The sequence below is a fragment of the Engystomops pustulosus genome, chromosome 7 (genome assembly GCF_040894005.1).
Source record: "Engystomops pustulosus chromosome 7, aEngPut4.maternal, whole genome shotgun sequence".
In the NCBI taxonomy this organism is placed as follows: Eukaryota; Metazoa; Chordata; class Amphibia; order Anura; family Leptodactylidae; genus Engystomops; species Engystomops pustulosus.
Window position 1 is genome coordinate 101,826,939 of NC_092417.1, and position 25,271 is coordinate 101,852,209.

The 25,271-nt window shown below is 40.8% G+C and overlaps 2 protein-coding genes across 4 annotated transcripts in view; one reads left to right on the top strand and one right to left on the bottom strand.

Annotated features, from left to right (window-relative positions):
- TERB1 (telomere repeat binding bouquet formation protein 1) overlaps nucleotides 1–7,309 on the top strand; it is a 45,574-nt gene extending 38,265 nt beyond the window's left edge. The window contains exons 19-21 of the mRNA XM_072116545.1: nucleotides 712–786; nucleotides 2,364–2,446; nucleotides 6,104–7,309. Of these exons, the coding sequence (XP_071972646.1) occupies nucleotides 712–786; nucleotides 2,364–2,446; nucleotides 6,104–6,304 (359 nt within the window). The 3' untranslated portion in view covers nucleotides 6,305–7,309. The remainder of the gene's footprint in view (nucleotides 1–711; nucleotides 787–2,363; nucleotides 2,447–6,103) is intronic.
- An 8,045-nt stretch (nucleotides 7,310–15,354) lies between these two features.
- Nucleotides 15,355–20,787, bottom strand: LOC140070694 (uncharacterized). Of its 3 annotated transcripts, none has more exons than XM_072117478.1 (2): nucleotides 20,583–20,787; nucleotides 15,355–17,519 (listed from the first exon to the last, which is right to left on the bottom strand). In XM_072117478.1, the coding sequence occupies exon 2, from the start codon at nucleotides 17,509–17,511 to the stop codon at nucleotides 15,748–15,750; it is 1,764 nt and encodes a 587-aa protein (XP_071973579.1). In that variant the 5' UTR covers nucleotides 17,512–17,519; nucleotides 20,583–20,787; the 3' UTR covers nucleotides 15,355–15,747. The 3 variants fall into 3 exon arrangements, with proteins under 3 accessions (XP_071973579.1, XP_071973580.1, XP_071973578.1); XM_072117479.1 differs by lacking the exon at nucleotides 20,583–20,787 and adding an exon at nucleotides 19,518–19,671; XM_072117477.1 differs by lacking the exon at nucleotides 20,583–20,787 and adding an exon at nucleotides 19,423–19,496.
- Nucleotides 20,788–25,271: the final 4,484 nt, after the last annotated feature.

Genomic DNA, 25,271 nt, shown 5'->3' on the forward strand with positions numbered 1-25,271 from the left:
GAACCCTGGCCATCAGCTCCTTTCTCTGTGTAGTAACTGGCACCAGAACCTGCAGCTGAGCCCTTTTTCACTTGAACAGGAGTTCAGCAGCACTTCACAATGCTGATCACTAAACAGAGAAGTAAGTTGTATTTCTGAGTATTCTTAGTAATTATTCCATTGCCTGGAGGCTGCCAAAGTGCCGACTGATGAGTGTTGCACCAATGGTTTGATATTGATTGATGTCCTATTGTATAGATAGCGAAGCAATATCATTCTACAACAGAAAACCACTCATCCGAGGCGTAGTGGCCCAGATCAAAATGTATTTTCTGTAAATCGTAACACTAATAAGGCATGATATTTCTGATAGAATGCAGCACAACATACAAAGGCATAGATTACATTGCTTAATGACTTCTAAATGACTCCACCAGTGAAAGCATCCTATGGAGTACTAGAAAAGCTTTCCTGCTTTTATGTCATTTTATAGAAAATTCAGTTTGGAGTAGAGTGGTCTTAAAATTATAGATCAGTGGATAACAGAAAAATCATATTTTCTGAAAGGGTGAAAGATTATTTGTTGTTGAGGGTCTACTCGCTCAATTCATTCAGAAATTCCAAATGCTTTACTATTAAGTTGTTAGACATTGGGCTTCTCAACACATCAATTAATTTGATAATATAATAGGGTTCTTCTAGAGCAGTCATAAGTTACATCATGTATTACAGGTATCTTGCTGACCCCTACAAGGAAAGTAAATGAAAAAGGCAGCCACTGTACAAAGACAGCGAGTTCCTTGCAAGGTGAGAACAATGCTCAGTAGATAACATAGAGAGAAGTGTCAGACTGGCCCACCAGAGTACCAAAGGATCCTCCGGTTGGCCCTGGCTCAACGCAATACCGAACCCCAGAAAAAAAAAAAAAAAAAAAACAACATCAAAAAACAACATAGTTTGAAGGCTGCTAGAGTATATTTCCTGGGGGATAATGAAGAATGGGCCTCAAGATTGATTTTCTCTGGTGGGTCTAAGGAATCCCAGTCCGACACTGATAGAGAGTAATGTAGGACATAAATTTTGTTTTATCTAGATATTCTAAGAAAACAGTTGGAAATCCATTCCAATTGTAAAACTCAAGATAAAGTGTGTCCTTAGCTTTAGGACTCTTTCACATTGGCGTTGGTGCTCAGCTTCAGTTGCACATCCGTTGCATTTTGTCTCCGTTGTGTCTTTGTTTTTCTACAGTTTTGTCACAGTATCTGCAAACTGAAGGTTTAACATTGCTTTGAAATCGTCACATCTGGTTTTTCATCCTTATCAGTGAAAAAAAGGGTTGTTTCAGCAGTTTTTTTGCGAACCCATAGACTTCTTTTGCCTTCAGTTATCCGCATCCATGAAAAAAGTAGGACATGTTTCTTAATTTTTTCCATGCACAACGGATCAGTGAAAATACAAGCCATTGAAAACACTTATAGAAATCAATGGCTTTGTGAGTCATCCATGGAAATCACTGAACCACGGGTGTGAAAAAAACGGGCCCTTACATGTAGTCATTATCACTGTGAAGGCATATGGCCCATGGAATTAGAGATAAGCATACCCCAACTTCCAAGTTCAGGTTGGGCCTCCTGACCTGGATATATTTCCAGATTGGCAGCCGAACAGCCAATCCTGCAAATGAACTCCACTAGCCGATCCATCAATATGTCCAGGTCAGGAGGCTGAACATGAACTTGAAAGTTGGAGTTTGCTCATCTCTGCTCGGAATCCAGCAACCGTGTGTTGTTAAATGCTTCCAATTATAGCATGAATTTGAAGGCAATGCCTATGTGTTTCTGGAAAACTTTGGCTGTGATTGGATGCTAAAGACACCAGGGAATTTGTGACACTTGGTTGCTGCTATGTCTGCTGATACCATATTACATTGTTACACTTAAGCATACCTCTACCCTTAAATATGCCACATAATGTCAAGTACAGTGCCTCTATTAATTGTAGAAGGAAGAATAGCTCAGTTCTTACAGGAAGCAGCACTTGATATCTTGTATGCAAAATGTAAAAATGAATGGATGAGTCACACACTGTCCAGCATTGCTGACTAATACAGCAGTTAGAGATGCTGGAAGGGGGATGATCTAACAAAGACAACCACAGTGGATGTATAAAGATCCACGGCCATAAACCTCTTACTTCTCTATGTGTAAATGAGTAAAGTTACTTTTGCTTCTGTCAGTGCAACTTAAGATAAGCAGTACAAATTATTTATCAGTTTGGGGCAGAGCTGCCAACACTTGACTTTCTCCGATCAATATCCACCAGGTAAGCACCAATACAGGCCCAGAGTTGTTCTAATTGGAATTCTTCTTTAATAATAAATATAGGTGTAGAATCCAAATGTGATAAGGGTGTGCCAACTAAAAGACAAGAGATAACTCACAATGAGCCTCATGCCTTTGGAGAGCAGGTAAAGTACATGTTTATGCCTACATACAACAATGTTCTTTAACCTTTTATGCATCCAACAATGTCCAAACCTGAGTAGCTAAAGGCTTATATGAAATGTATAGCTTCCGTCACATTTTTAGTAGTCTTTCAACATATGACAGGTCACAGCCTATTTATCATGTAAATTATTACATATATCATATGATGTGTACCATAAATGTGCCCCTTGTTTCATAAAAAGAATACAAGCAGATCTGGTATTGTGGTATAGTATACAACTGCGTTGTTAATACATCATTTATTAACAACAAGTAAATTGCACAGATTTTAAATCAATGGCCGTATTCACCACCTGCTTTCGGACCTCTTTCAATATCTTCCGTCACTAAAACAATAAAAACAGAAGTCTAAAAGATCTGTTAAAACGTCCATTGATTTCAGCAGGCTTTTAATGGTTTCTGAGAGTGCTTCTGTTACTTCAGTGGAAGCTGCAGCACTATTTTTTAAGTCCCAAATAACATAAGCCTAAGCACTGGTGCAAACAATGGACATCCACACTAGCGTTGCATTTCACGTCAGGGTGCAATGCGTGAAAAACTGACGTTTTTGGCTGCGTTTTTGTTCCATTTCTTGTTCCATTCCTTGGAGTCATTAGCGTTTTTGCGTTTTTCACGCACGTGTTGTATGCGGTTTTTTGCGTTTTCGGTGCGTTTTTCACACGCGTTTTTTAAGTCAATGGGACTTTTTCAAAGGGACCATGGTTCGGGAATAAAATGTTTTATTTAATTGAAAAAGAATGTCTTCAGATAAGTTAGCAGATGTATGCAAACATCTACAATCTTTTCTTCACTGTTCCGCGTGCGTATATTATCTCCCGACAAGTTAGCAGATGTGAAGAACAGTGAAGAATAGAATAAAAACAGTGAACACAGGATCATTTAAGTGAAAAACACAGTGCAGAACACAGTGAAGAGTAGATTACAGATTTTCGGCACATCTGCTTACTTGTCGGGAGATACGCGCGGAACGGTGCGAACAAAATAGCATGTGAAGAACACTATATATGTGTGTAAAGAACACATTGCAGATGTTTCCATACATCTGCAATGTCTTCTTCACACATTTATATTGTTCTTTACATGCTATTTTGTTCGCACCGTTCCGCGCGTATCTCCCGACAAGTAAGCAGATGTGCCGAACATCTGTAATCTATTCTGCACTGTGTTCTGCACTGTGTTTTTATCTTAAATGATCCTGTGTTCACTGTTTTTATTCTATTCTTCACTGTTCTTCACTGTGTTTTTTTAATTAAATGCTCGCTCTCGAGCAGGGGAATTATTCATGTCACCTAGCAACCCATCCATTTAAAACGCATTGCACTCGCATTGCACTTGCAATGCTTGCGAGTGCAATGCATTTTTGATGCGTCTCCATAGACTTGAATGGGGTGGGAAAAATGCTCGTGAAACGCAAAAGTAGAGCATGCTGCGATTTTGACGCGCGTCAAAGCAATGCAAGTGAAAAACAACGCAAATGAGGAAAGACACATTGGAAACAATGGGACAGAGTGCTATGCAAGTTTTGCGCGTCAAAAGCACACGCAGAACTCCCGCGTGAAAAACGCTAGTGTGTAAGGGGCCTTAGGGTACGTTCACACATTCAGTTTTTCAGATGCAGTTTATGAAGCCAAAAGCAGGTATGGATCATAATAGATGAGAACATATCATTTAGAGAAGATGAACCTCCTCTTTATTTCATTACATTTCTTATTTGACCTCAAAAACCGCATCTGAAAAACTGAACATGTGAATGCACCCTTAACATCTGTTATTATTATTTTAATTATTTAACAGGAGTGAACTGAGCCTTATTTGCCCAATCTAGTGTGTAGTGAATGCGCAAACTGCACTAAATGCGGTTTGCATGTGTAGTGTGCAGGGGGCACCAGATTCTGGATTTCTGGCGCACGTTCTTCATGAATCTGGCGTTCCCTGCACTGCTCCGACAGAGTGCATCAACTTTTTTGGCACACCTTTAACTTAGGGCTAGAGACACAATTTTGTCGTAGTTTGCATGTTAGATCTGGTGCAAGGTCTGACAGAGCACCGGAGCATCTTTCATTTGTGTTTCATGAGGACTAGTGCAGCTGCACCACAAAAGAGTCGCATGGGACACAGTTGTGGTGCAGACACTTCTTAAATACCTGTGCAAGTAGTTTCCACCTAAAAGAATGTGCAAAGTTAGGCCCCTTCTACACTCGCGTTTTTCACATGCATTTTCTGCGCATGCATTACACTCTGACCCATTGTAATCAATGACTTGCATTTTTTTCACGCACACACCCACGTTTCTTTTAACGCGCGTTTAAAACTCGGCATGCTCTACTTTTGCAAGTCACGCGCTTGAAAAACGCACCATACAAGTCTATGGAGATGCATCAAAAATGCATTGCACTCTGGGATACATGCAAGTGCAATGCATTTTTCACGCATCAATGGCCACTGAAAAGATAGACCTCAGCCCTGAGTCCTTTTCACGTGCGTTATCTGCGTGTGAAAAACGCATTTAAACTGCATTGAAAACGTGCGTGAAAAACTGCAACACTGAACAAACTCTGACTGAAAACTGATTGAACTCTGATGCAAAATGTCAGTTTTTCACTGACCAAACCCTGATCGCACCCTGATCAGATTATGACGTGATCTGTAACGCAAGTGTGTAAAGGGCCTTACACAAAAAACTGCACCATTGTTTTTGGACATGTGCTAGCCATTTTTTAAACAGCTAATACAGTTCCCCATGTATTTCAATGAGTTCATGCACACTAACATGTGTATAAACCAACTGCCTGAACCGCAAAGCTCAGAGCAGGTCCTGTCCTTGGCCGTGTTTGGGCTTGGGCAGTCCTTTTCTATTGTCATCATTGTGCAGTCCTCAAACCAGGAACATCAATGAAATGCAGTCCTCAAACAGCAGGCCACAGTTCCATTGCTTTGGCCTGAGAATGTACATGTACACATGCAGGTAGAATTAGCCTCTATGTAATGAGATATACCACAAGAACACTTTCTTACGTCTAAGACCAATGTGGGTCAGATGCTCATTCATTCAAGAGTTTTTCCTTCCATGCATGTGTCCATAATAGTAATAGGTTAATAAGCCTCCTCAGGTAGTGACTTGTCTCCCATAAGCACAAGGACGAAGCATGTTCAGATCTGAGATAGCTGGTCCAATGATAAAAGCCTGTGTACTTATGTAAATGTATATCCCCTCTATTGTTGTCAAACATATGGGGGATATTGACTTGTCCTAAAATGACTCTTTCTTTGTATGATGGAACTTGCAGAGGGTAGATATGATTTACATGTCCTGTACTGGTTTTACTGTTATTTACATTTGATGGAACCTAAATATTTGAGCACCCTGACTGCTATATATACAGAGCATTGCAATGAACTCCTGCAGCAGACCTCCAGTGTTACTTATAAGGTATCCTTCTGGTTATTATCAATCATCTGTGGCTTTTCACAGTATAAAAAATGTAGCTCCATGTGCCTCTCCAGCTGACAGGGTGTATTGGGAGTTGTATTTTTCCAGCAAATGAGGACATCACATTGCATATTCATAGTAATGGATATCTTTGTCTTATTGCTTAAGAATCCCTGTTTTTTTGCAGCCGTCCAGGAGCCCTGAGCAAAACCATCCTCAGAAGGGAACACGCAAAGATTTTACCCAGATCGAAATCGCTTATCTGCTGGATGGAGTGGAAAAGTTTGGCCACCACTGGAATGCTATATTGTGGTCATATCCTTTCCAGAAAGGCCGAAGAAATGTGGATTTGGCAAAAAAATACAAACACTTAGAGGGGCAGCACTGACTCATATCATATAGTGTTCTTACATAGATGATACATTACATGAGATTAGAGATAGCAGTCACATAAATCGGTTAGTACACATCCGTATGATGGCACATTATTTGTTTTTCTGCTGTATAAAAGATGATGAAATGTTATTCTTCTGTATGACCTTTTATTTCTTTAGATATTAGCAAAATAATTTATATAGTAGCTGAAATTTTGTCTAGACAGTGCACTGCAGAGTACACTGAGTAATAGACCATTAACGCTTTTCACATAAATCACTGCTCGCAGGTTAAAGGCCAGTCATCACCTATATTTTATCAGTGAAGTCACTTACTGTAAAAAGCAATGACTGCGCAGAACTAAGTGTTGGAAGGTCTTGTGCTGATCTCTGTAAGTTATAAGTAAAAGACAGAGCGTTGCAGCCACAAAGAGTCTGATCTGCTATAGACACTATCGCTAATGCTGTCACTGCAGATGTCTTGCGTCAAGGATAAGAACCATAGCAGGAGGAGTACAGAAGGGATGTTAAGTTTTAACAATCCCACAGTCTGCCCCAGCAGACATTTTCAGGCAGTTATTAACTATCTATTACGCTTATACTGATAACATATAGAACTCAAAGCTTTTGGCTAGTTTGGGTAGCAATGTGAAATATGAGCTAATGGCCATTTATAATGCTGGGGACTTATGTACCACTGATTCTATACCTCCCGTGATACCAGCCTAGTGTACATACTATGAAAACTAGTAGAATTTCTACATTCTATCACCTCACACATGCATCAGAACTTTAACATGGGCCAACGCGCCACTCCTAGGAACAGCCATTCCCAAAACCTGGCCCCATATTTGTGCCACCTTAAAAAGCCTTTAACCAATGCATATATGTTCTCAAATTGAGAATACATCCCAATGGAGAATCAAAGAAGATCTCTCCTAACAGAACAGGTGCTCATAACTATCTCTCGTATTTCTTTAGTATTTTTGACCAATTGCTTTACTTGTTCTTGCAGCTTTTTTCTTTTAAAATGTAAGTTTTATTTTTATGTTTACTAAATTGAACAACCAAATTCAATAAACAGTGTGGAATTGAGTTTTTAATAAATAAATAAAATGGTAGCAACATTGGTAATGTTGACAGGAGGGCCAGCCAACCAAAGTGTTAACTTAGAGAACAGTGTGAGACAAAAAATAACCCCCAGAAGCCCAAGTACGCTTAACGACTAGAATGTTCCACCCTGTCCACCGGGTCTTCCATAAAAAGACCACATGTGGATTTTTGTATTTTTAAAGAATTCCAGGACTAAAACCTGCTTAAGATAAAGTGGTATTTTGTAATCTGCAGAGTAAAGACTGATCCTTTAAAGTCAAGGTATTAATCTCTGGCATTATAACAACTCCAATATCAATCTCAACCGATTGATTGGGGGCTGGGGTTCGCACCCACTCACACACAACACATTGAACTCATTATAACAGCAAAATATTAAGAAATTTCAACAAGAACCTCTGTATAACACTAAAAAGTGCAGAGCTAGGTCTACTCACTAATTCAGTAAATGGGGACAATGATCCCCGAATAAGATCAATGTACATGCCGACCCAAGTCTGTACCTGAGATAATGTAAATTACAACTTAAACTATAACTTACATATGCCCATAGGGGAAATTTACCAGAAGTGTCCTAGGTAAAAGTTTTCTAGTTATGCTTGGCAACCAATCAGATTTCAGCTTTCATTTTATAAACCGCTGTGAAAAAATGAAAGCTGAGCTCTGACTGTTTTCCATGGGAAACTAGAACAGTTCTGGTCTAAGAAACTTATGATAATTCCCCTCTATAAAGTCTATGGTGGAACATCAACAGATTATCACTGCCCCTCAGTCTTTCAGCAATTGGGTCAATGGGAGGTAGTGAGAACAGATACTTGGGGGGCTCTCAGCAGGGATCATCATTCCCAGGTAAGGGCAAGTGGAACAGTAGCCTTTACTTTATCAGCTGTTCTTGAAAATGTTACACAGGGGTTATCTGAGTTAAAGATATTCATGACCTATTCTTGAACAGGAGTGACTAAGCTTTGCTTCCGACATGCTACTTAGTGTTAGTTACTGGATGCTGTGAAAAGCAGATATGTGGGGTTGTCATAATTTTTATGACCTATACTAAGGACATGAACCTGATGATTTTGGACTCCTACCAAGCCCTAGACAAAAGATATATGTGAAATAAAGGATGGAGTATGTAGCATTTTAACACTCTATTATTTTGGGTATCTGGGAGGATACCTCACTGCAAGAGACGTCTGGCATTAGCTTATCCCACTCTATCCACTGGCAGCACATGGATACTTTTCTGATCCAAGCAATAGGTTGCAGGAATTAAACTGTGGCCTTATCAGGAATCACAATGATGTGACTTTAAATGCCATAATGTATAAGTGGGAGACAGGGGAAGTCTATGGAGCATGCACAGAGAGCTCACTGACACCCTCAATACATTTCACATGGGGGAATTTATCATGCACCGGCATATGGTAAAGGACACCCCCGACCTGGTGTAGTTTATGTAAAAACCTTTAAAAAGGTGCCCACTGTCACACCCCTCCATGCCAGAAAACTTGTGTGGAAGCAATGATAGATGTCTCTCATAGTGTCTGTTAGAAAGTAAGTAGACCTAGTGGCACTTCTAATATATTTAGAAGAACTCAAGTAGGACTGTTCCTCTGCTCCCCAGGCACACATAATACAATATGGATTCTGCACGGTTGGCGCCCTCGTGAATGGAACACAGCCTTTTACCAATCTCTCATTCTTGGTATTATACTAAGAATACAGTTACATGGACTGAATTGTATTCAAATAGCCTTTCTATTCCACCCAACCGAAGGGTGATGTATGCACACTAAATGGAATTCAGGTGAATTTTATGACTGACTTTTGCGGATTACTGAAAATACTAATTGAAAAACATAAAAGAAATTTGTTGTATGTGTAGTCCATTCATATTGTATTCAGACCTTTGCTCACTTACCAATTGAATTAATGGGCACAGTGGCCCCTAAGGCACAGTATAATATATAAGTACCCTAATACACAAAGCTCTGAATAATGCTGCACCTCCCTATCTCTCTTCTCTCATCTCAGTCTATCGCCTTATCGTGCTCTTTGATCTGCCAGTGACATTAGATTAATCTCTAACTTAATTCAAACCTCTCATGCACGTCTCCAGGACTTCTCCCGAGTTGCACCAATTCTCTGGAATGCCCTTCCCCAGACTCTGAGACTTATACCCACCCTCCAAAGCTTCAAACGTGCTCTTAAAACCCCTCTCTTTAGGCAAGCCTATCTCACTCGCTAGCTGCTTGAAATGTCAACTCTCCCTTTACTAATCCATCCTATGTCCTATCTCCCATCTGTTATCTGGCAAACAGCTGATATATACCAAGCTCCATGCTTCTCTGCAGTCTTTTTCACCTAGGACCCTGTAAATAAGATGGCGGCTGATGGCTGGTTCAAGCAGCAACATCGTTGTTAAGTAAATTATTTATTAAATTATTTTATATTGTTCCCTTATAAAGAATGGCTGGACCATTATACAACCTCTTGTGTCATCCCCTCATCCTCATAGTCTGTAAGCTCTTGTGAGCAGGGCCCTCACTCCTATTGTTTCATATGACTGTTTGTTCTTTGTAATGTAATGTAATATTATGTGTGTCCCCTATGATTTGTAAAGCGCTACGGAATTTGTTGGCGCTATATAAATAAAGATAATTATTATTATTATTATTATTTTTTACTCTCATTGGTCTGTGTGTCATTCTGACAGCTGTAGTGCAATGGTGTTCAATGCCCTTAGACCAGTGGTTTGACCCCATATTTGCAATTAGTGTAGTTGGATACTTCTTTAACTCCTTTATGACCAGGCCTTAAAAGACTTTATAGGCGTATTCCCACGAAGACAAGATTCTTAAATATACTTAGGATAACAAGATAACACATTCTCTAATTCACTGTTATTAACAAAAAATATAGCATTTCACAGATATAATTCCAACCTGTCTCTATCAGTCCTGGTGTTTACAATTTTGGTTGTCCCTGGATCCGACCGTGAATCTTCTAACTATGGTCGGATTCTTCTCATCAATAGCTTCTCTTGTCTGCACGCTTGTAGTCCTCTCTGCCTCCTGCCACTCCCCCTTGCATTACAGGACCAGCTCAGACACAGGCACTTCCTGCCAGCAACCAGCATGCAGCAATTTACTCTACAAGCTACAGACAAATAAAGTCTTTATCCAGGAGGGAGGCATGTAGCAGAGCTGAATCTGTGTATGTTATAGGTGATTTAGCAAAGCTCACAAAGTTAGCAAAGTGTCATTGTGTTTTATATCAATCTCATCATCTCTAATTTCTCTCATTTTATGTGTAAGATACTAATAATGTTCAGAAGCTAAATAAAAGTGTAGATAAACCCTGTACTATGATAAGCTAAGCACACAGCATTTCATAGCACAGAGGAATCATGAAGTGTCTACCTAGAGAGTCCCCTCCCACACTGATGATCACTACTGCGTACAATTATAAGGTAAGGGGGTTAAAAGCTTCCATAGAGCCATATTAACTAACTGACACCCTTCTTTTAGAGAAAAATGTTTCTCTTATAAATTAACTTTATCTCATATAACCTGGGATCAGAGGGGGTGTATCCTGCTCGGCCAGCCACTCCCATCTACTCCTTCCATGTCCCAGGCCTCTTCTCAGCATATTATGTGATCAGGGTGATATCATCTAAGGTCCTGTTACATTTGCAATATCTACCCCATGTATGCATCTGATCACATGAAGTCATAGCAATTTGGCTAGCTTTGTGCAGTGCTACGTAATCTGTGTGCACAATATAAATAAAGAAGAATTTTTTTTTTAAATTATTATTATTATTAAATGCCTCCATAGACTTCTTTTATGCAATACCTTAAAAAAATTGAGGCATTTGTTGTGGCACATAGGGCTAGTTAAAAATTAAAAAAAAAATTGTTATAAGTATTTTTTTCCCATTTTTAGTGTTTTTTGGGGTTAAAGTTACAAAAACTGGAGAAAAAGATTTTTCTTTTAATGTGTAGTATTTTTATGACCTCATGGGGACATAGAGTTTTTAATTTTTCCTGCATTTGAATTTTTTTTACATTTTTCCAGTACATTGCATGTAATACAAATGGAAGCACTATTTGTTCCACAAAAAAAAAAACCACAAACCCCCCAACAAAAAGATAGTATGCATCCTTATAAAGGATCCTTTCACCACATTTTCACATAAACAGCGACAGGTTCCTATAGAGCCCTATTAACTACCTGATACCATTCTTTTAGCTAAAAATTGTTTCCCTTAAATCCACATGAATCAACTTTATCTTATATTCCCTGGCATCAAAGGATGCTGGTCTTGCTCCACCAGCCACCCCTATCTACTCCTCCCAATTTCCCATGACTTCTCAGCATGTCATGTGACCAGAGTGACATCATCACAGGTCCTTTAGCCTCCTAACATTAGCAAACGCTTGTGTTTTTGAATGTTTATCATGTGTTTGGCTGGTTTGACTCTTGTATTAACATTTTCAAAGCTTTTTTAACTTCCACTATAGAAGAAAAACAGATTAAAACCAGCCAAAGCCATGGTAAACATACAAAAAGGGATGTGCTCTAAAACACTTGCGTTTTCAGTGCATTTAAAAATGCACCAAGAAAGGACCAGGAACGCACTGTGTGACAGCACCTTTAGGGATAAGGGCAATGCTTTTTAATCATAAGTTTTAATGAAGCCTTTATTTACAGTGGGGTAATTTGGCAGGCTCTCTTTAAGAGGTTAAAGCTAGGCAAGAGTTAATGTAAAAATATTCTCTATTCATAGAACTTCAAAAGATCCTACAGATCACCAAAGTCATTTATTAAACAGGAACTGAAGCTTATTTTTCTCCTTGTTACATAAAGTTATCTAGTTAAACATATCCTCCTTCAGTGTTCCTACACTTTTAAGTCTGTCCATTGATCGGAACATCGGGTTAAACTTCCTTTGATTCTTTTGTTCTCTCCAGGGTCTCTTCCCTCGAAAGCCTTCGGTCAGTATTTTGGAAGCGTGAAATTGCTCTTGCATTACAATTTTGTGATGTGATAGTACGTTCATAAAAGGTGGAAGGTATGGTCAAGTTTCATCTATGAAAACATTTTATGAAAGATGGTGTAATGATGAGGAAGCCATGCTTCCACAATTTGCTTCAAGGACAAGCACAACAAGTTTGCTATGGAAGCTTCTAAAGAAAAATTATTCCAGAAAGGTATCTAAGCAACATGAACCTATGGCTGGTGTCATATCAGAGGCCTATGTGAGCTTCAGGAGTTATGTCTGTAGCACTACTAATACCTGCCCATGAACTCATTCAAAATAACAGTAGAAGTCCAGATAAACAAGGAAAACTATGGATCCACACACCTTGGATCCATCCACGTTGGAAAATGTAATGTAGACAATACCTTAACTAATGAATGTCACTTTTCTTGTGCATCATTGTAAATTTTTGCATGCATTCTTTTTCTCGATGAAGTCTATGGGCACGTGAAAATATCAAATCTGCATCATAATGAAAAAAATTTTTTGCCCATAGATTTGTTGCTCTACGCGGAAATAAGATAATGTTCAGGTCACCTTTCTTTTTTGCATGCCACATGTGCAGACAGTCTTAGGAGGCTTGTATGAGATATCTCCCCCAAACAAGATCTATTATCTTATATCCATGATTTCCAGCAAAACCCTGATGGGGCATTGATAAAGTAGTTATCTTACTTATGAACACCTGTACCCTCTCCACAAGTGGAGAAGTAACTGACTTCTAAGGCCAAGTTCACACATCTGCTTGAGAGGTTCCATTATTTTATTTATTCTTCCACTACTAATAATGGATGCATTACAAAAAGTCTTCAGAATGGAAGGGGAACGCCAGACCTATCGAACCTCTGTTTTTAGCTTCCGTTATGCTCTCCTTAAACGGAGTGTAATGGAAAGCCCCAATGAAGGTGTGAACTGGACCAAAGGATCCAATAGCTGAGAGCCCCAGTGATCACAATAACATGAGTCCATAAATTTATGTATACATGACCACTAGAAGTGAAGTAAAAACTCCATCAGTCCCGTACAACTGTGGTCACACATCTCCATTCATTCAGTGGCTCCTGCCGTCATAAATGCAGTGATTAGTCATTTCTCTCTTATTCTGTACATAGGATGTAAGTGTTAATGTGAGGGGGGGGGGGTGACCGGGGAATAGGCATGACCCTATGAAGTGCAGTATTTGGTCAGACACAAGATAGTTTTATGCAGATCCCATCACTTTTGAGCACTACATCAGCTTGTGCTGATACCCCAGGCAGATGCTGAGAATTCTTAACTGGCATTTCAAAGGTTCACAGGGAAGGGTTTTGTGTTAATCTTGATCTAGAGCACATTCTAGGACAAATACAAAAAATATATTCTAAAATATATTAGGAGTAACATGCATTTAGATAAATGAGGTCATAAAAATCCATTCCATGTGCGAATATACCCGAATATAACCAATTCCTCCAGTTAAAATTAGAAATAATCAGAAAGCCAATTCCTTTGAGGCTTTATTGTAGTGTATAGAACAGAGCCTAATCCAACATAATGGCCCGTATTTATTAAAGCGTTTGCACCGGTTTTCCACCTGACTTTGGACCGAAAAGAACTCGCAAACTGCTTGCACGTGTATTTCTAAGTGTCGGCGCCAGTTGTGTTGCAGCAGCTCAGTGTCCACCACACCACATAATTCTGCAAATAAAAGGGGCGTTCCAGTGCGGTTTTGGACTGTACGCCACATTTTTTATAGCGACTCGACAGAATTGTGGTGCACAAAAAAAAAAACAAAAAAAAAAACAAAAAAAAAAAAGCTTGTGCACACTCCCTGGGCAGTGCAGGGTGCACAAGATTAATGCGCAAGAAGAATAGACCAGGCTTCAATTTTCTGCACACTGCAATCGTACAGTCTGCACTGGTTTTCATAAATGTGGGCCAATGTTTTGGCATGAAGAGACTGCAATGACATCCCAAATGGGCTGCGCCCAGCACATGAGCAAATAGCTGTACTTGTCACAGTATTAAGATATAGGAAGTCTGACGACTGGATTGTGAGAAGGCGGGGGAGGTGGGGAATTTATGATAGGTGCTCCGGAGAACAATGCCCAAGGTACACAAGTATGCCCATTTATATACCTATTCAAAATTTATTCTCTAATAAAGAGAAAAAAAAAAAAGGGTTAAACATTTTTTAGACCATAAAAGGTATGTGTACAAAGTGCCTAAGGGGCTCTGTTACATGGTCCCAATAGTTGTCCTTCACTGTGGCTAATAATAAATGTGGCCTTTAAAGGGAGTCTATTAGAAAAAGCCCAATTCAGAACACAGGTGTCAAACCAATAAACCACAGCAAAGAGATTAAATCTTAGTAGTTATTCAGCCACTAGTGTAAAACTGGCACTGAATATATTTTAGTAATTTTGCCTCCTGAGTCCCTTGATTAAAACGAGGAATAATTAAATGATGGCCTATTCTCATGTCAGCCATCAATATTTGATCATGGATCAGCTGTTTGCTACCATGTAAACACAAGGTATGGAGAAGGCTGCAGTCACATCACTACAGGGACATAAACCAACCACGTCTCGTTTTGTTACCCATGTTCACATGGCACCAAATAGCTCATCATGTGGGCGTCTGGGCTTTGGATAGACCATTAAAATTTCTGGGTTTTCCCTTTAGACAGCAGTAACCTGGGCCTTATTATTAAAGGACATCTACCACCAGGATGAAAGACTGTATGCAAATGAGCCTGAGGAGCCCAAGGCTTTATTTATTAACACCAATGGAGCCTGGAGTCCCTCAGGCTCATTTGCATACAATCCTTCATCTTGGTGGTAGATGCCCTTTAAGGATTTGAATTCCCACTATGCACACAAACATACAAAACTATAAACTTCTTAAAAACATAATAGAGTCACAGAATAAACTTAAATATGACATTTTATTTGTGGAAAACATTGTGAAGTTCATGCGTTAAGACATTTTGAACATCAGGTTAAGCTCACAAGAATTTTTTCATGGGTATTGGTCACTTTTCATCTTATGTTTGGCCTTCTGGAACATGAAATAGAAAACAAGAATATAAATATCACTCATTTTTTTTCATAGGAGAATTCATTAATAAGTTAAGCTATAATAAATTTGGCAGAATCATGGTTTGAGTCAATAATAAAAGATTGGTTGGGGCATCATTCATATTTTGCTTCCAAATTCTAAAATTTTCATGGAGGATTTGGTCACAGACAATGTATACAGTTCAGATTATGGATGTTTTGCATCATTTATCCTTGGAACCAGCAATAAAAACTTATGCTTTTATTCATTGCATACTTCAATTTCATGATTTTCACCTTGCCCATTGAGCTCATGAAGGTCTTTGTCACACCCATTTTCTAGAAGCACCTTCATTTCTTCTTTCAAAGGCAACCCATTACCGACACCATGCTTGTCAAGTATGAGTGGTGCAGATGGTTCCTTTGATAATTCCTCAGCAGGCAATTCATGGTTTTCAGCTTTATCTTGAAATTCAGAAGTTTTTTCTTGATTTGCATCATTGACTGTAGCATCTTCAGTGTTAGTTTGGTCAGTCTCATTCTTTGAAGTGTCTAAGCCAACCTCTTCAACTTTGTTCTCTTTGTCTTCCAGACTTGTTTGCTCATTTGGTTTATTGGAGATGCTTTCTTCCTCAACTTGCTCATGCATTTCCTTTTCTTCAACTTCCTGCTCTGTGGAGATTTTCTCCTGGGCTTTAATTTCATGTACTTCTACCACAGTTTGCTCAGTGGGGCCATTTTCAGCAACAGTAGCATTCTGATCAGAATCTGTCTCAGCAGATGGCTGCTCTGCTGGTACAGATTCAATAGTAGTTACTTCAGTTTCTACCAATTCTGTGCCCATGTCACCACCTCTTGCAGGTTCATTATTCACAACTTCTGTAACTGGAGCAGTGGAGTCAGGCACTTCATTTGATGGCAGTGGTTCGGTTTCTTGCTTTGTTTCAATTAATTGTTCAGGTTCAGGACAAGGCACCAGTTTAGGATTCTCCACAGGTTCTACAATTTTAATCTCTGGGAGAGGAGCTACAGATTCTTCAGAAACCTTTGACTCCAAAGATTCTGTCACTGGCACAGACTCAGTTAATGCTTCTGGTGCAGCTTCAGGCTCAACCACTTCTGCTGGTACAGCCGGTACCATTTCAGTCAAGGAGACTTCAGTTTGTTCTGGTTCCACCATCTTGCTTGCAGGCTCTGATACTTCAGGTTTGATTGGTGAAGTAATTGGTGCAGGAACTGGTTCCTGGAGTACAGGAGCTGCCAAAGCAGTTTCTGAGACTAAAGGTTCCACTAGCTCAGGCAGTTTTTCTGGCTCTTGCACAGAATCCAATACCACTGATTGTTCTTTTGTTTCTTGCTGTGATGTATGTTCTATTAATGTCTCGGAGGTCTCTTCTTTCTCCATCTTTTCCACTTCCACCTTAGTCTCTGGATCAGGCATTTGCTTCACCACCTCTTTTTGTTCTGGTAAAGGAGCCACAGGTTCAGTCACAGATTGGGTTTTCTTTTTCTGCTCAGAACTTCCCTGTTCCTCTTCTGGCCTCACAGGTTCCTTTGTTGGCTCTTCTTTAGCCACCGACTCTCTTTTCTTGTCATTGTCAGTTTGTGGTTTTTCCTCAGGTTGGCCTTTAACTTCCTTCCCACCTTCAGGAGCAGTCTGTATAGTTGTATCTAAACTTTTGGCATCACCAGGTTTGTTTTGCTCTTTGTTAGGCTCTTCTACCTGCTTTTGTTCAGCACCAGGTTTGCTTTCCGACTTTTGGTCTTGGTTTAATTCATCTTTGGCAGTTTCGCCAGATGGAACCTCAGTGCTGGTTTGTTCTCCTTGGGTCTTCAGCTCTGTGCTTGAACCATTGTCTGGAGTCTGGTCAGAAGGGGGTTTTTCTCCATTTGGTTCTGCTGCATCTTTTTGTCCCGCCTCAGTCTCCGTTTCTTTTTGTTCAACCTCAGTTGTTTCTGTAGATTCACCATCCTTGCCAGCACCAAGGCAATATCCCTTCTTCTTCTTACTCAATTTTGCCCCCATTGTTATTTCTGCAAAGACATAATTGTTAAAACATAATTAACATATAAATATTACAATCTGGTAGTCAGTGCAGTCTTGGCTGAAGAATCACAATTGATCAGTAGCCAAATACATCCCTGAAGGTGTCACAGAGGGCGAGTCTTATGAATGGAAGCCCCCATTACTGTAACCCACACACCCACTCGTTACTTTCCTAAATGAACCATAAACTTTGACAGATGGCAGAGAAAAATAAAAGCTGCGCTTCTTGTATTTTTCATTGATTACCCGGGACAATGACGATAACCATCTGACGGTTATCAACTCAAAACTTTATATAGTAAAAAGCCACTTATATTATAAAATACTGGCCAACAATTGTATTTCTATTTATATACTCAAGACCACCAGTTCTTTACAATGGCTTAGTTCATAACCATTTCCTACCATCAGTGACGGCATTCCATTTAGTCACAGTTTCCAACATTTTAAGAGGGGACAAGGGTTTTGTTGTTGATTTTCTATTACACATATAACAGGCAATACTGCTGAACCACATTACTACAGAGTAGAATATACATTCATTTAGATTAAGTGTGGATCCATCTGCTGGAACCTACACTGATCCCAAGACCAAATGGTGACAGCACTGATTGAAAGGGGTTGTAAACAGGGCTCCTTTCTTCCATAAACAGCGCCACACCTGACCATGGCTCATGCTGGTATTGCGGCCTAGTTGTATACAAATGAATGGATCTTAGTTGCAATACCACATACTACCCATGGCCAGGTGTGGCACTGTTGTAAGAAAGCAGCCATATTTTTCCAAGTTTCCCCTTTAATGATGCATCTCTTTTAGTGGTTTACTATAGACATCTCCTGAGCAACAGCAAACCAATAATTTGTACAAACCACTAATTGTCATATTGTAAAGGATAGGATTTGTAGTAATTGTTAGTACATAATGTATAGTTCTTAATTATCCATGGGATTTGACATAATGCACAAATGTATATATGGTCGTGGTGGTGATCCTGGCACCTAATCATCATTTCTATCCAGGTAGGGAACCGGTCACTCGTCAGTCCTATAGAAATTTGTCAGTCCTACAGAAATGGATCTCAGTAGGCTTACCAATCTATGCACAACCCATTTCACCAGGGAAAAGATTACTTTTGCAGCAGCCATTCCCCTAAGAGTGGTTGTAGGGGTTGCAATTATTAATCTCTTTATGATCATTCTAGTGGACCCCCTTACAAAATATTTGCAGAAATATGACAAGTTATAAAAGAGAGCTCATAGATCCATTTTGTGGCGAGATCAAGACAGGCATAGACAGTATAGTCCATCAAAGAGATAGCTGGTCCTTGCAATCGCCATCATTGTGATCTAGCAGGTCTTTCAGGACAGATGGAGTTCATGTGCAGCCATTGGGCAGTGCAAGATGTGCACACAGATGAGGTGCTCTCCAAAACACATTCCTGCTGCATAGTACTAGATTTATTTAGCCTAGCGCAGGCACCCACACCATTAGAAGCAACAAAGTCTATACCCTCCACGTGTTCCATCTACCACCAACCCTTTAAATATCCTGTACAATGACCCCGGAGGAAGTAGCACATCTGCAAGACCTTAAGTAAAATACATTTTGTAATGGTCACGGAGGATTTCACTGTACCACCAGCTACCCCTCCTCCCTACACAAACCAGTGCAGCCATTTTAAATGGTCAGTCATTGGTTACCCCCAAATCTAATAAATATTTATTTGTACAGACTGTACAGTATTACAAGATGTGTCCACATATACAGACGGCCCAACATAATGCATCTAATGTGGGCTTTAAACAATACCATGCATCATATGGAAGCCCCCCACCCCACGCCTCTCTTTCCAGTATGAGCCGGATATCAGATATAACCCACTGGAATACCCAAGGCTGATGGATGACAGCTCCTCCCTATGCAAAATGATATCTTCATAGGCTACAACTGCATTAATATAAAGTGCAGCACTTATCATCAATACCTTGTCCAGATCACCCCAGTAAATGCTGCTGCTGGCTCAAGATCATTTTGGAAGTGCCTCAATCCACACAGCTGATAAAAGGTCTGGCATTCAGAGAATATTAACCATGCGTGTGCCATAAAGGGTCAGCCAGAGAAATAACATGGTCACTATTAAACAGCTCTTCCAGCAGAGCATGGGTTAAAGCCCAGAACAATAGAGATTGGGATATTCTATTCCCATGGCACATGTGCATTGGCTATGTACTGTTTAACTCTTTCATTGTCACTACAGGGTGGAGACCTAGTCAGAGCCTGTAAAGGTTAACATCCATTGTTACAAGCAGATGGAGAAAAATCGGATGTACCAGATGCAAACTGATTCAATTACAATTATTAGATATGGGGGAGTTAATTGTAGGATTGCTGAGATTATCACGCAACGCATCTGCTATACAATTTACAAGACGAAAAAAGGAATTGGAGAAATAATAGTTCCTTAAAAATCAGATGACAGCCAAAGATCCCAATTGAATCCCCAGCTGCAGTGATTTAACCCTTCGGATCTCCTCTCTATTGTATTAACCAACCAGTGGCACTATGCCGGGGTGAGGGAGGGGGTTCACTCACAGAATTCATTGACAATTACTGGATTCTGACTGCAGAGCTGACACTCTACCGGTATAATACACAGATAGTCAAACGGGGTGTAGTGCAGAGGTAGAAAGGCTTCCCAATTTTGTATCAGTTAGCTAGAAGACTATAGTAGTACTACAACAGGCAATAAGTCATTTATCCACTTTCTGCATACTAAATGTGTACAACGGAGGGGTAAAGCTGTCAAATCTGTGATTTGGTGCAGCACAGTTTATGGGAATGCAGGTTACTTGGAAGCATTATGTATATGGCCACAGCTCTGTGGGAGCGGAGGTTTTGCTGCAGTAAGCTTTGCAGTAGGGTCTACAGAACAAAGGATCTAGCTGCAAGCACTATCTGCACATCTCCTCCTATGTGCACACATGCTGCAAGCTACATACCCCACCATCAGGTGCCCAGTCACACCTGTATCCAGAGCTCCATTACATACCTGCTAGTAGTATCCAAGCCGGGGTGTGAGAGATGCAGCAGAACCAGGAGTGCTTGGGCTAGGACTGAGAGCAAGATGGAGAGTGACAGATGCTCCCCTCTCAGAGGTACAATCTGGTATTCACCATCCCCCCTCCTCTCCTTGCCTTTTACACTCACTCCCCTCCCTACAGCTGCTGTATTGAAGACCTCAAAAGCATAGAAAGAGTCTAGTACCCTTTAGTCCATTTAAAGAGCCAGCTACACTGTATGTGTCACGGCTCCAGGGAATATTGGAAAGATGTTCACCGCTATCTATGGACAGATGTAGCAGTCTGCAATCTGCTCCAACTCTTATAACGAGGTGTTATCTGATTCTTATGGCCGGTGTCACACCTGCCGTTTTTGTTGCATTCTTGAAAAAAAAAACATCATATTTGCATATTGGCTTTTTCAATGGGTTTTAACGTGATTAAAGTGGCTTAACTTGGCATGTTTGTCCCCTGCGCTTTGTTGTTGGCGTTTTTAAGTGAATTTTCATTGAGTTTTTCAAAGCGGTTGCATTTTTAAAAACGCATGCGTTTGTGGTCTGTGTTTAGAAACGCATGCATTTAGGGCGCTGTCACACGGGACATTTAGGGCACGTTCACACGTTGCGTTTTGGTCGCATTTTCATTGCGTTTGAAACACATTTACAACAGCTGATGAGAGGTGATTTGCCTAATTACATTACCGTTTATGTTTGTAAACGCAATGTTAACGCATGCGTTAACGCCTTGTTAATGCATGCGTTAACATCGCGTTTATGATGCATTTTGTAAACGGAAATGTTAACAGTGATGTCATTAGGCAAATCAACTCTCGTCAGCTGGTGTATATGCGTTTCAAACGCAATGAAAATGCAATTGAACATGTTTACACCACATTTATGTAAGCGCTATGTGAACACAATATTTGCCTGAACTCACACACTTTTAATTTAGATCACATTTACATTGTGTTAACATCACATTAATGTAAACATTTATGCAAATGCAGTATGGGCATGTTTACACTGCATTTATGTAAATGTAAAAACGGCCCAAAAACTGGTTCAAAACGCCATGTGTGCCATCACCCTAAGGGCGCTGTCCCACGTTGTGTTTAGACTGCATTTGCAGTTTTGCATTAATTTACCGATTTGGTTTGCGTTTGCAAACGCAGCCAAAACGCTACTTGCGACTGCGCCCTTAGGGCGCGTTCACACGTCCCGCTAGCGCCGTGTTCATAACGCGACACTAGCGCACAGGGGGCGGAGTTTGGGGCGATCGCATATGCGTTTCAAGAGATACGCATGCGATCGGGTTATTAATCGCATGCGTTTCCTGGGAAACGCATATGCGATCGCCCGAGCCCCGCCCACTGTGCGGTAGCGGAACATGTGAACGCGCCCTTAGGGTGAAGACACACTTGGCGTTTTTAGTTAGTGCGTTTTCAGATCGTTAAAAACGCATGCGTTAAAAAACGCATCCGTTTTCAAAAAATGCATCCGTTTTTTGAAAATGCTGGCGTTTTTGTCCGTTTTTAATTGCGCACATTCGGAAAAACTGACAGAAAGGCATGCGTTTCTAACGATCTGAAAACGCACTAACTAAAAACAGCCCAAGAAACGGCCTAAAAACGCCACGTGTGTCTTCACCCTTAGGCCGACGCCACACAGGGCGCTTTGTCTGCGCTTGCAAACGCAAACGCAGACAAAGTCGCGCCCACTGGGGCGGGCCTCGGCCCGATCGCATTGGCGTTTCTATGGAAACGCCTGCGATCGGGAACGAGCCGCCGGTGTTTCGCATTAAATTAACGCAAAACACCGGCGGCTTGTTCTCGATCGCAGGCGTTTCCATAGAAACGCCAATGCGATCGGGCCGAGGCCCGTCCCGGTGGGTGCGACTTTGTCTGCGTTTGCGTTTGCAAGCGCAGACAAAGCGCCCTGTGTGGCGCCGGCCTCAGGTTCAGTCCTTTTTTTAAATTTGACCAGTGTTTCTCCCTGTGGTAATAACTTTTCATAGCTTTAAGATATCCCTGTGATTTTGAGACTGTTTTCGCGTGAGACAAAAATGACATATTTCAAAGTTTCAAACGTTCTACTTTTTGGACAAAAAGGCAAACCACAATTATTTTTTGTAGCAACCTTTTGCCGTGGGTCTTCTTTTTATTTCCATCATTTTACGTTTCCATTTTTTTTGTTTACGGATGTGAGAAGGTTTCAAGTTTTAGTAGCAACTTCTGCGGGTTACCCCCGTTAGGGAATACCCCATAGGTGGCAAAAATCTGCAGGATGGAGACACGGCAGGGCTCAGGAGGAAATGGTGACTCCATTTTGGAAAGGGCACCCCTGAAAGAATGTATGTAGGGTTGTAAGATCATTTTAACCCCTAAGATGCTGGCTCAAATGTAACACAAAGTGAGTAGTGCAGGGAAATAATTGTATTGCAATTTATCAAATATTGTAGTGACAAAAAGTATTTTGCCCAACTCATGCCACTGGGGAAAAAAACACATCAAAAATTATTCTGTGTGTTACCACGCTGAGGGAATTACCCCATAGGTGGCAATAATCTGCAGGGTGGAGACATGGCGGGGCTCAAAGGGAATAACTGGCATTTGGAGCACAGACATGGTATATTTCTTTTTGGCATCATGAAGCATTTTTAGATGCCAATAGGGGCCATTACAGTAGAAACTCCTAAGAACTGACCCTATTTTGTAAACTACACCCCTCCATGAATTAATCTAGGGGTATAGTTGGAATTTTTACCCCACAGGTGGATCCCTAAAAAATGCATAATGGACAGTGCATAGTAAAAAAAATATCCATTATGTCATCTTGTGCCCAGCTCCTGCCACGGGAGATAAACACCCCAAAAATCATGTTGCGTGTTTTCCCGGGTACAGCAATACCCCATATTGGGCAGTAATCTACAGGCTTGGCACATGGCAGGGCTTAGACGGGAAGGTGCGGCATGTGGCATGATGTATAAGCTGTGCATAGTACATCAGGGTAACAACAGGGTACTCTAAAAATCCAGGGATGTATGATAAATTCGGAAGCAATCTTTCATACATAGTCCTGTTTTTTTCTGTCTCATAATGGTAAATGGTGTCCTTCTGAATGCCTTTTTTGGAGCGCACCCTGTACCTTTCCCGGAAAGTGCTGCCCTGGTACAATGCGTGATGTGCCCTCACTTCCAGAAGTGCTGGAACTCCCCCTTTCTGGTCTCTAAAAAGAAAGTACTTTATAACGACCTCTTGAAATTCCAGGAAAGTTCCCCTGTGGCCTGCACATCGATGTAGCACATACACTGTGCTACCTGCGTGATGTGCACAGCCAGCTTCTTGTACCACACCCTCGACTTCCGCATGGTGTTGTATGTCTGAAGCACCTGGTCCGACAAGTCCACCCCTCCCATGTACTTGTTTTAGTCTAAAATAAGGTCCGGCTTTGGGTTTTCTGTACTGGTACCTCGTACTGGGACAGGGGTGGTGGTGTGCCCATGTATTGTGGTTAATACAAGGAGTCACTGCATAGTGCCCTGCTCTCATGCCTTTTAAGTTTTTGCCCAAGCAGCGACTTAGGGAGACCTCTCTGATTATTGCATTCAGTGCTACATGCCGCAATATTTCTGGAGGCGAGGCACTTGAATAGTGTAATGCTGGAAATTGTCCAGCACTACAACCAAAGAAGGGGGGGCATTCTGGGGACACTATAGCGGAGTCCTTCCCTTCATATACCTCGAACTTGTAGGTATACCCTGATGTACTTTCACACAGCTTATACATCTTCACGCCATACCTTGACCTCTTATTAGGCAGGGACTGGTGGAATTGAAGTCTCCCTTTAAATTGTACCATGGACTTATCTATAGCCACATGTTTCTCACGGGTATATGCCTGGGCAAACTTGTCACTAAAATGATCTAATATGGGCCTGACCTTAAATAAACGATCATAACTGGGATCATCTCTGGGTGGGCACTGTGTGTTGTCCATGTAATGCAAAAACTTATGGATGGCTTTAAAGCGCATCCTGCTCATCGCCATGCAGAACATCGGGGTTTGGTACAGTATGTCTGTGCTCCAGTAGTCCCTGATTGATGGCTTCTTTACAAGCCCCATAAGAAATATTATGCTCCAATACTTCTCCATCTCTGCTGCAGGGACAGGGGTCCACCTGTGGGGTTGTGCATGAAATGAGAGGGGTTTTGGGCAATATGCTGTGCAACGTAAAGATTTGTCTGGAATACAATTAAATTCAACAGTTCCTCATCAAAAAAAAAACTTTAAAAAGTCAACAGCTCTGAGCTCTTCTGTGTCAAATTTAATTTCAGGTTGGCCCACAAAGTTGGAGGCTGAGGGGTATAATTATCTGGGGCTACCCATTTGGGGTCAGTGGAAGCCCCAGACACTTTGATAGCAGAAGTCCCAAGCACTTAAATCACTGAAATCCCGGCACTTCAATCACAGAAGTCCCAGGCACAGGAACCCTACGGCGCCTTCTCGGGTGCGTTCACACAGTTTTTTAGATGCAGTTTTCATTGTTCAAACCAGAAGTGGAATGGAAGAAAAGATGAGGAGTAGCACCTCTCAATTATATGTTACCTATTTTGATCCACACCTCCTTTTGGCTTTTAAAAAACTGCATCTGAAAAACTGAACTTGTGAACACACCTTTAGG

What these genes read in the sequence shown, in the direction of transcription:
- LOC140070694 (XM_072117477.1), bottom strand. Translation starts at nt 19,471, where the DNA reads ATGAAGATATCATTTTGCATAGGGAGGAGCTGTCATCCATCAGCCTTG. An exon ending in CTGTCATCCATCAGCCTTGG is followed by an intron (nt 17,520 to 19,422) that starts GTATTCCAGTGG and finishes ATGTCTTTGCAG; the next exon opens with AAATAACAATGGGGGCAAAA.